The following is an 11,945-nucleotide window of genomic DNA, read 5'->3' on the forward strand; positions in this document are numbered from 1 at the left end:
CTAAGGATACAACTATACTGCAATCTGAGGTGTTACTGCAGCATGGATAGACATACCATGTAGTGTGATATAGTAGTGTAGATGGGGCAGCATGGGCTTCAAGGTGTGGTAGCCACATGATACACACCCAGGGTCCCCAGTGTGCTTGTACAACTTGCACTGATGCCTGTGCCACTGCATCTACACTGATACTTTTAGTCAGGATAGTGTGGGCAAAGCCAGAGTAGGTTTATCCATGCTGCTCTCACACCTTGGATTGCAGTGCAGACATACCCTCTGGGGCACTGCTATAAGAAGGTTCCACCATTTACACTGCACCAGTTGACATGTCCCATGAGTGGGAATATGAAAAGGATACCTGAATAAGAATTTCAGCTCTTGTTGCCAAGTGATGAAAACTCACTTCACATCAATTGTAGCTTGGTTAAATTTTCCTTTAATGAAAAGCAGTTTTCTATAGCAAAACAGCTTTTGTAAAATTCACCATAAGCCAAGCCAAAAATTGTACATCACCATGGAAGTGGGAAAAATAATTGTACTCATTTTTGCAATGTAGTAATAATTTTATTTTATACCATCCTGACAACTGTTTTTTCTACTGCTCCCTGTTCTTGCACCTCAGCATGTAGGTCTCATTTTATATCAAATTGGTGTCTTAATGTTCTGACATACATTCTATGGGCCTGATTCTTTTCTCAGTTATACTGGTTTTACACCAGTTTAGCCCTATTGGCTTCAATGAAATTATTCCTGATTTGTACTCATATAACAAGTGCAAAAATCAGGTCCAGACCTACATTATCATTTAAATCTCTGCTGAATTTGGCTCTGCAATTTCCATGTTGTCTGAATCTGGTATCAAATGCACAATAAATGAAAAAGTGTTAACTACGGTTAAAAAAAAAGGTAAGTTCTATTATTACGATACCTCACTGTCATCACAAATGTCTTCATGGCTAAAGTAGCTTTTTGCAACATGCAGGAGAGCTTCTTCAGGCCAGTTGTTGTACCAGTCAATGGTAGAGCAATTAACAATGGAAGGATATATCCGACAAAGCTGACGGAAGTTAAGTCCTGCAGGACTTGTCGTCAAAACAATATGAAGCTTGCTACGTACTCTCTGAAATAAAGGTTTCATTTTGGCAGGGGGAATTACAGTTACATATCTCTTTTTCCAAACCTGTTTGCTGGCTGGAATTATTTTATTAAAAAAATTATGTTAAGATTACTACTTTTTATTAATGTAATGCTCTCTTTTTTAAGTGACAACAATACGGTACTAATATATGATCAACAATGTAAAAATTTACCTAATCATTTTTAAGTCACGCATTTAAGACTATAAAAAACACAGTACAAAATATTAAAATACCTAAAAGAAAAGGCAGACAGCGCAAATACTTAGTGAATTTGCTAGCTCATAATATCCTTGATCTTGCAGTCCCTACACATGCTTAATTCTTAGAGTAAATGGGAGTTACACATTCATATGGACTGTAGAATCAGACCCCAGTTGTGATGGAAATTTGTTGACATACTGTGACACCCAGTACTCCATGTTCACCACGTTAATATGGTTATGATATATTTTGTACAAAGTATGCCTTGTAATGTATCATTTGAAAACTTATAATATGCTGAATATCACTGTCCTGTTAAGATGTGTGTAACAACACTGTGTGTAAAGCTGTGAGATTTTACTGTATGATTGTTACTGGAATATGTTGTAATTCTGGGTAACATCCACAAACCAATTTCTCAAAGACACACTGGCATGCCAGCATAGTAATAAAGCGCCATTACCTACTTAATTGGCTATTCACCAGCAGGGCGGGAAGGTATAAACAAAGAATTTACATTTCCTTCCAGAAACTTTTCAAACCTCACATACACGGGAGACTGTTTGTCTGTACCCCAGTGGGACTAATCCTCAAAGAGGGGAGTGGGATATAAGAATGGGAGACAGTGACCTCCACCTTACCACTTCCCCTCCATCTCTATTGATGGCAACTACATTGCTTGAAAGACAAAAGAAGCATCATTGAACTGGGGGACTGGTCCTGGCCTGGCGGTTTTCAAGCCAGCACAGACTGGTGTAAGCTTTTGTTGAGAAAAACTTCTTTTTGCTTTTAAACCTATTACCCTTGATAAAGTTTAGGTATTAGTTTGTGTGTTTATCCTTTTATTTCTTTTTAACTAATTCTGATTTTTAAGCCTTATCACTTGTAATCACTTAAAAACCATCTTTCTCTGTTAATACACTTGTTTTGGCTGAAGTGCTTGAGAATCTCTACTTAGGTCAACAAGCCTGGTGCATAAACATTACCTAGTGTTCGAATGTTGGACTATCTATGAGCTTATACTGTCCAGAGGGCTACTGGGCAGTATAAAACACATATTTCTGGTGCATAAGACTGGGACTGGGAATATGCGGGTGTCGCCCTAATATGTAATTCATGAATGGCTGGGCATAGCATTCATGTATTCAGCTGAGAATGAGTTTACATGCTGGTGGCTGTGAGTGAGCAGAGCCAGGAGGAGTTGCTGTTCACCAGCAAAGCAGTGTAAAAAGCATCTCAGGTTGGACAGCTAAGGGGACATAGCAGTCCATCAGTTCAGACTGTACCCTGTGGAATGTCACACAGACCATCTCTTTAGTTTTCTTTTTATGAAGAAGAAAAAACATTTCAGCAAATCAAATACTTAAGTAAGCATCCTAGATGGTTGAATGTAAAAACAAAGGGTGAAATATGATGCAAAATATAAATTTTAAAATTCAAAACTACCACTATTAAAAAATTATATGTAATAATATAAACATGTGGCAAAATTTTCAAAACATTGAAGTCACTAAGTTCCATTTTCAAAAGTGATTTAAGTGCCTCAGTAACTTTTGACTTAGGTAGGCCTCTTTGAAATGGTCTTAGATACAGCTACCACCCTGCTCACACTGATGACAATGGCAAAACTATTGTTCAACTGGAACAGGGTCTAGCCCTTGGACATTTTGATTAAAAAGTTTCAAATTCTCTAAAATTAATGTATTTGAAACAATACCTGCATGAAAAATGAAAGAATAGCTTCTCTGCTGTTAGAGTAGTTAGCCTTTTCGGCAACAGCTGTAAGTTTCACAACAATACCTTCCAACTCCTCCTTATCAAATAAATCAAGCACTTCTCCAGAATTCAGAATGCAGCTCAAATGTTCTAAAAAAGAATCCTAGGGTAAAGAACAACAATTACTAATCCCTGCAAAACTTGTTACTTATTTCCTTTTAAAACCAATACATTATAACAAAGCATTTTTAGGGCTGAAGGCTTGTCACAGTGGTAAAAATATCACAGATTCAGTGATTTTTTGGTTAATCTGTGACTTTTCTTTGTGTCTGTGATTTTAATAAAGGGGAGTTTCCCAAACAGTGGATTGCAAACCAGTAGATTGTGGGGAGGTTCTAAATGAGTCACTGGCTCGGTGTGCAGAAGAGGTCAGGGAGGGGGAAGAGTTGGAGAGTGAGTCTGACCCACACTGTCCCATATGCTGGGTCCAGCTCCCCACTCCAGGTAATGTGACCTGGCACAAAGGGTTGCAGCGCTGCCAGGCCAAATTTGTTTGAGTGGCATTACAACCTGTCAGGGTCACAGGACTACTCGCTCAGGTTTGGCTCAGCCGCATTTCTGTTATCACAGAGGGATGACCAGGCCAAACCTGAGCGGTGCTGTAACTTTGTGTGCCAGGTCGCAATGCCTCAACTGGGGAGCCAGGTCCAGTCCTGTGGGACAGGAGCCACCACTGTGGGATGAGTAGAGGACAGGCTCCAGCTTTTCCTGACCCACCTTAGGGCCTCCCCTCTGCACTAGGCGGGGATTAGGTTTGCAGTGCTGGGGCGGAGGGAGCCGCTGTGGGTGGTCGGTGCCCCTTCTGCAGGGATTTATGTAGACTGTATTTAAAGAGGTAGAGCTGACTTTTCATATCTGTGACTTTACATACCATTGCCCCCTAAACACATGACTTTTACTAAATTTACCAAGACTGCTCTGTGATTTTTGATAAAAAATGAAGTGACAAATTTGTAGCCCTAAGCATTACTGTATTTGGATTACAATTAGGATGGATGGACCAGTTTAGAAAAAGAGGAATTAACCCAAATCTTTGCCTGCAACTCAGATGAAACCTGAAACTTCTTTAAGGTGAAAAAACTGGTTAACTTTACATTATCTATTAATTTTCATATGCTTTCTCATCCTGCTTTTTTGGCTAAAACTGGAAAAAGAAATACCACAAAAGAGGCCATTTTCTTATTGCCTCTGACCCCATTAACAAAAATGCTGAAATTTTATATGAAGGTCTACTCTTGTCAGGTTGTCAGAGCAAAGAGATTTGCTCTGCACAAGCACCAGAACAAAATTCCCAATCACTGATAGCACCAAATATTAGGATTTTGTCTTCATTGGGCACATACATATAATATACACAAGTACAAAAAATATACATAATGTTGCATGCAGGTACACCATGAAACTTGTGGCCCCGAGTGCCTTTTGAAGCATAAAGTCAAATACCTCGTTCTTTCAACTATGGGTGAACTGTGAATATATCTTGGTAACTAATTAACTTATTGAAGTGTATGATCGCTTTTAAATGTTTCATTTTTTTCTTTCTGTTCAAATTGGTGCCTATTTTTTCACATCAGTGTGAAATAGGAATACAGTTTAGGAAAAAGGATGTTTCTCACTATTTAGCATATAGTCGGAGCCCAATACTGCATCACTGAAATCAATGGGAGTTTTGCTATTGACTTTAAAAGGAAGCAGGACCAAACTTTTAAAGAGCCCAATTTTCAGCCCATGGTCTCCATTTGTTTGTACAAAACATATTTGTATCCGCACAATAGTACAACTCTAAAGCAAGCATGCATGCAAGTACTCTAACTTTAGCAAAAACATCATGTCAGAAAGCATTTACCTGAACTATATCTGAATCAGTGATGAGCAAAACAGTGTTCTGGCCCTCCAGCCCTGTTTGTCTATAGACTCTTTTCAGGTCCTCTATGAAATCTGTGTAGCTGTAACTGTGGGTAACAGACAATCTAAAGAGACTACAGTTTGATAAATAACAGGCTAGGGTCGCACAGGTTATTTTCCCATTTCCATCCAGGCCAACCTGCAGAAAGATATTAGTTATTTATATATATTATATATATATATACACACACACACGCACACGCACACAATCATGCAGATGGTTTGAGAATCCCTTCACTATAAAGTAGATTGAGAAGAAAAATATAAAATGAAATAACTGTACAACTACAGATATTAGAGAGACAAAGAAGGTGAGGTAATATCTTTTATTGGACCAACTTCCATTGGTGAGAAAAGTTGGTCCAATAAAAGATATTACTGTACCCATCGGGTCTCTCTCCTGGAACCAATATGGCTACAACAACACTGCATACAACTACAGAGATGACTATCAGTTCAGCAGACAGTTGCTGCAGTAGTTCTGCCACTTGAATGTGTAGCTCTGGAAGGGAGCAAGATGTTTCCACTTTTTTCTGTGCACCAGTTTATTTGCTTCAGTTAGAGTACTGAGATGACATAAATGCTATGCAGCGGGACATGACAGACATTTAAACACCTTTATACCATTCCATTCACTTCAGGCAATTTTTATTCATTATTAATAACATTTACCCCTTGTAAAGGGATTTCAACACTCTTTAGAACAGTAGATAAATATTATTAACTTCATTTTACAATAGAAACACTGAGGCACGGAAAGGTTAAGCTGTCTGTCCATGGTCATAAAATGAGTCACTGGTATAGCCAAAAATAGAACCTAGATCTTCTAACTTCCAGGTTCTTGCCATAGATACTAAACCACCTTGCCTTCTAAATGATCATCAGATATTGTAGTACAGAGTAGGCAAGTGTATTTAGAGCTAGATTCACAAAAGGACTTAGATGCCTAACTGCCACTTCAGGTCCCTAAATCACAGAATCAACCCTCTGGTTACCTGCCCCTGAACCCTGTAGGTACCTAAAAATCACTCTATGTCTATTTTTTTGCAGTAAGAGTTCCCTAATCAGCTATGTTTCTGCTTCTGAACATGTGCACTGAAGCTTCATGCCAGGTATTTGTATGCCTATGACGATTTTATAATCCATACTGGCCCTTATGTCTGTCATTATTTGTAGGGATTGACTATATCATCAGAGTGGAGTTATGGCCCTGAGCTCCAAAATGTCAACATGAAGGATGGACTTCTGAATAGTCCAGCTGCCCCTGATAGTATGATCTTGCAGATGAGCTCCCCATTCTAAAAGGGATGTGTCCAAAACAACTGTGACAGTGGGGGGTGGCGGGGAGGGGAGGATGGAGATGGTTGATGATATCCCTGAGCATATCTTGTTTGGATTCTTCCACCAATCGAGGGAAAGTAGCATATGACATGGAATGGAAAGAAGTTTGTTTAGATTGTGTCTGCTGTGAATGTAAACTGCTCTGAGTCAGGCCTGGCAGCAGTAGAGATGTAGGTGAGCGTAGGGTGACCAGATGTCCTGATTTTATAGGGATAGTTCCAATATTTGGGGCTTTTTCTTATACAGGTGCCTATTACCCCCCTCCCGATTTTTCACACTTGCTATCTGGTCACCTGAGGTGAGTGTGTAGGATGACAAAGGTGCATGTGCCATGTGACCAAGGAATTGTAGACATGACCTGGCAGCTACCTGAGAGCTCAATTCAACTCAGCAGTAAATATGATAGAGTGAGGAATCCTCTGGTATGTAAGCTCTGGATGTTGTAGCATCGAAAATAGTCTCTATGAACTCTATTCATTGCACAGGTAAGAGGCAGGACTTTCTGGTGTTGTGCTGAAGGCCAAGCACATTGAACAGAGTCACAGCTTTCTCTACAACAGTTCAAACTTCGATGTAGGAATGTCCCTTGAGAAGCCAACCATCAAGATAGGGGAAGATCATTCCCCATCGACGAAGCTGTGTGGCAACTACTGCCATAAATTCTGTGAACACACAGGGAGTGGCAGAGTCCAAATGGCAGGATCCAATATTGATAGTGGTTCTGACCAACAAGAAAGTGTAGAAACCTCATGAGAGAGGTATATTGCGATATGAATATATGTGTCTTAAAGGCTGAGAGTTGTGAATCAATCCTCTGAATCTAGGGATGGTATGTTAGCTGCAAGTGTCACCATCTTGAACTTCTATACCTTGACAAAGGTACTCACCATCCTGAGATCTAGGATCAATCTCCATCTGTCCTCCTTTTGTGGGAGCCAGGAAGTATTTGTAATAGAATCCCCTTCCGCTGTACTGAGAGGGAATTGGTTACACAGCTGCAATGTGGAGGAAGAACAGAACCTCTTGGCTCAGGAGAAGTTTGGGAGACGTCCCTGAAAAGGGATGGGTAAGGAGAGTATGGAATGGAAATGAATGGAGTAGCCCAATTTTATAACCTCAAAAAATCCGTCTGTTGGAAGTAATCTGCTCCCAAGAGGTGTGGAAATGAGAAAGATGATTTTCAAAAGGTCAGAAGACGGACTGGGTTGGATGATGCAGCATCAGATCCAGGATGAGGGGATGTTCTTGACTCTCAACCAAGGCATCAAAACAAATGCTTGGCTGATGATGGCTGTTGCACTGATACAGGTGGAGCAGTTCAGAATTTTCCCTTCTACATTCTGTGTTTCTTTTTGGGTGATTCTGGTGACATGTGATAGGCAGAGAATTGAGATGCATGGGATCTCTGGGCTGTCTAAGACCAACTAATTCTCCTTTTGTTTGCAGGTATGTATACTCCCAGTGAGCAAAGGGTTGCCCTTGAGTTTTTAAGAGAATGTGGGGACTCATCGGTTGACTCACTAAACAACTTGAGCCCATCACAGGGAAGGTCTTCTACAATATTTTGGACCTCACATGGGAGGACTGAGGACTGTAGCCATGAAGCTTAGCCCCTAACAGCAAATGTCAAGATGGAATAAGCTACAATGTCAGCTGCATTAAGAGAAGCTTGTAAAGTCATTCTTGCCAGGAGTTGGCCCTCAGCAAGGGTAGCCTGAAACTGTTCCTTGTGTTCCTTGTGTTCTTGTGGAAGATGTTCAATAGAGAATTGAATTTTGTGTAGCCAATGTGATTGTATTGTATTTAGCAAGAATCACCTAGCAATTAGCAATTCGGAATTGCAGGGTGGCAGATGAGTAGCTCTTGCGACATCCATATGAGAGTTAGGTGCCTTGGAGAGCTGCTGATGGCAGGCCACCCAGGGATCCTAATATGGGCATTGGGGAGAGCCACAAGGAAATGGAGGAGGCATCCAGGCTTGGTCATACCAAAGAGGATGCTGAACAGACCAACCAAGTTTACATGGGTCTTTAAGTGTTCCTTGAGGAAGCAGATTCAATGAAGTCAGGCCTAGGATGATGAGCAAAGGAGCCCTGAACAGACATTTGAGAGTCTGAAGAGCTATCATCTGCATTGTCCAAAGGGGAGGCAGATGATGGTGGCGTGTCTGTCTGTCTGTCCATCCCCATTGGTACCAGGGAACTCAGTGGTATCGGCGATAGAGGAGGTACTAGAGATTATGCAAGCTGCAGTACTGAGGGTCTGAGCTCAATAAGGGAGACTCAAGTTCGTCAGAGATAAATAAGTCTTTGAAGCATCTGAACTTCTGGGATACTGAGTGACTGTGTGCAGAAACTTGATAGTCCCAGACATAGAAGCACCTGTGGTACCAACGATGGTGCAGAGTACGGTGGCACCTGCTGGATGACAGGTCTGCGTACTGAAGAAGCAGCAGATGTTGCAGATGGTACCACTGTCTTTGGGGTCTCTAGTTCATCACTCATGCCCCAATGGTACTGAGGAATGCTTTGGTACCAAATGGCATATGCCAAGGGTGGCCAAAATTACTGATCCTCCCTGACACATACGATAATCTTCAGAAATTCAAGAGCCACAACACACACACACAACCTGCCCCACAGGGCGGCACCTGCCGGGGCGTGGGACTTCTGCCCCAATACCCAACTGCAGGGCAGAAGCCCCTAGCCCCACCAACCTGCCACAGGGCAGAAGCCCGATGTTCTCTTCCCCAGTCTGGTAGGTGGCGAATGAGGTGGGGGACTCCAAGAGCCGCACTTTAACTGTAAAAGCACCACATGCGGTTCACAAGCCGCGGTTTGGCTATGTCTACCATATATTGTGAGTCTTACCATGAGGGTTCAATTTAGAAGCATCTTCTGTACCAAGACTGCTTGAAGCCTCTGCAGTACCCATTATGGGTGTGGGGTTTCAGGTATGGCAGCTCTCTTAAGGCCCGCTTCTTTTTAAGGAAATTTAGAGCTCCTCTTAGCCTAAGGCTTCTCAGTGTTGCTTATAGACCCGTCTCTCAAAGATTTGGGAGGCAAGCAAACTGAAGAGGCTGACAGGGCGCTGTTGTGGCTCATAGGGTACTGTACAAGGGGAGTCTCTGGGCCTGGATCTGAGGTGAGACAGAGGTTCCACAATGAGACAACAAAGATTTACCTTTCTCTCTTTTTTGGAATGACTCTTGAATCCTGTGAAGATCATACACTTTGAAGGCTTGTGTGTATTCCCCAAACAGTGGATACAGTGTGAGGGGCCATCACTGACTGGGAAGAACTCCTGGCAAGTGAGGTAGAAATTGAAACCTAAAATTTCAGCATGCACCAAGAAAAGAGAGCTCCTTTGACAAGGGGGGAGGGCAGGCAGGGTAAAAGCCTCAACTAAAGGAACCCTCTCCCCCCCCAAAATCAAGAAATCAAACACACTCTAAAAAGTAGAAAATTATAAAACCAGGTAAAATAAAACTAAACAGTCTAAACTAAGGAGAACCAGCAAGGCAAGAAACTGCATGAGTAGATGCTACCAGATGTTTCATCTGAGGCCAAGATGGTCAAGAAGGAACTGAGGGCGATTTGTTCATTGCAGCCCTATATAACCTTGGTATAATGCACAAGAATAGCTAGGGCATGTGTACAAACTGAAAGTGCACTGCTGCTGAAAATCTTTGACTGAAAGTGCATGAGGTACATCTGAAGTGGATCACCCACAGGGGCACACGTGAAGAAGAACAGTGATTGATGATGGCACTGATATCCTGACCTGTTCAGAAAACAGTATTGTCTGGGCCGTGCTGGTGTGATGAGAATCATGGAAGCTGAGTCTTGTTTGAGCTTCATTAAAATGCTTGGAATCAGCGGAATTGGAGGGTAAGCACAATGAAAACCTATAGACCATGAGATCATGAATGTGTTAGCTACAGAGCCTGGACTGATTCCTGCCTTTGTGCAATATCTCCAGCATTTTTTATTGAGGTCTGTGGCAAACAAAGCCATAATATAACTTACCGCGGGTCCAGACGCGGCAGGCAGGCTCCCCCGTCGATGCCGCGTACTCCTCTCGCCGAGCTGGAGTACCGGCGTCGACGGCGAGCACTTCCGGGATCGATCCCAGAAGATCGATTGCTTACGGCCGGACCAGGAAGTAAGTGTAGACCTGCCCTATGTTTTGCACTGCCAGGGCTTGGCAGTGTATCATACATGAGTTCACAATATATGTGGAACAATTTCAAACACTTTGGCTTTCAAGCCTGCACTACCTCCAGACACAGAAGGGGCTCCATCCATGCAGATTCCGACAGAGGCTTCCCACTTCAACTCATGATAAGTTAGGAAGTCATTTAAAATGTTAAACAGTTCAGATCCAGTTGCATAGAGAACAAAAAATCTTCCAATATTGATATTTCGTGAGAGTACTGAATGTAAGCAATTAAATGAGCTTTTTTTATATCTCTCTCATTTCATCCAACTGGATTGCAAATAAAATGGATTGCAATTGAGAGATAAGCTGTGCCTTGATATTTTCTGACATCAGAGATTCATCAGCTGTCTGTGTTGTCTGATAGTGGGATCATTTTTAACCAAAAATCGTCCTACAAATGTCAATTGCAGCTGGGAGTATCAGTTTTTACCCAGTTGTGTAGAGCTTTTTATTCTTGACAATGTAGTATGCAACTTGATATGATGCTTTAAAGAATTATAGGGATGGATACCACATTTTTCATTGTGTTTTTTTATTAATTTCTTGTAGCTTTCATTGGAAAAAATCCCTGTTCTTTCCTACCAGATTGCTATGTTTTGTTTCTAAATGGCATCTTAATTTGTTAGCTTCAGGCTATTGTTTGCTACAGTTACTGCACACACTACCCATTGAGGCCTAATTTCTCCATTAACTGCAATGGAAGTGAAACCAAAATCCAAATATGCTTCATCAGATCTTCTTGTTTTTGCAGATTTTTTCTCTGTATCAACTTTAGCCATTTCAGCTTCTGGCTTCTGTTTTGGAACACTACCATCTTTTGGGAATAAATACCGAACCATTTTTCACCACATAATGATATGAAAAAAAATATCAAACTCACCAGCGGAATAAGCACTGCACAACTGCTTATTATAAGGATAGCATATGATACTAAACTGGAAGGCGGGAAAGGTAGCTGTTGTTATAGAAATGATGGGCGGGCAGCAGGGTTCCCACTATCAGCCACTGGTGGTTGGCAGTGGTGTTCCCGCTGTGAGCCCTGGGCCAAGGGCCGTCCTTAGGCATACGTGGCTGCGTAGGGCACCTAAAAATTTGGGGCACCTCTGGGTCTTAGTGTCCACCCTCCCGCCTCTTCCTATCCCTGTTCTGACCCTTCCTGCAGGCTCCCACCACAGCTGGCTGCTGCAGCCTGGAGAGTCTTCCTCCCGAGGGGGATCAAGTACTTAAAAGTGAAAAAGCCTTCCAGCCTGCTAGACCTATTAGCACAACACTGAAACTTTTAAAGAGCCATTCAAGTGGTAATTTAGAGACTAACAAATTTATTAGAGCATAAGCTTTCGTGGGCTACAGCCCACTTCTTCG

The 11,945-nt window shown here is 41.9% G+C and overlaps 1 protein-coding gene across 1 annotated transcript in view; it reads right to left on the minus strand.

The window, feature by feature from the left end:
* DNAH14 (dynein axonemal heavy chain 14) overlaps nt 1-11,945 on the minus strand; it is a 439,459-nt gene that overhangs the window by 110,695 nt on the left and 316,819 nt on the right. The window contains 3 exon segments of the mRNA XM_029912981.1: nt 929-1,120; nt 3,058-3,219; nt 4,963-5,160. Of these exon segments, the coding sequence (XP_029768841.1) occupies nt 929-1,120; nt 3,058-3,219; nt 4,963-5,160 (552 nt within the window).

This window comes from Terrapene carolina, unplaced genomic scaffold, assembly GCF_002925995.2.
Source record: "Terrapene carolina triunguis isolate 2854851 unplaced genomic scaffold, T_m_triunguis-2.0 Scaffold406, whole genome shotgun sequence".
In the NCBI taxonomy this organism is placed as follows: Eukaryota; Metazoa; Chordata; order Testudines; family Emydidae; genus Terrapene; species Terrapene triunguis.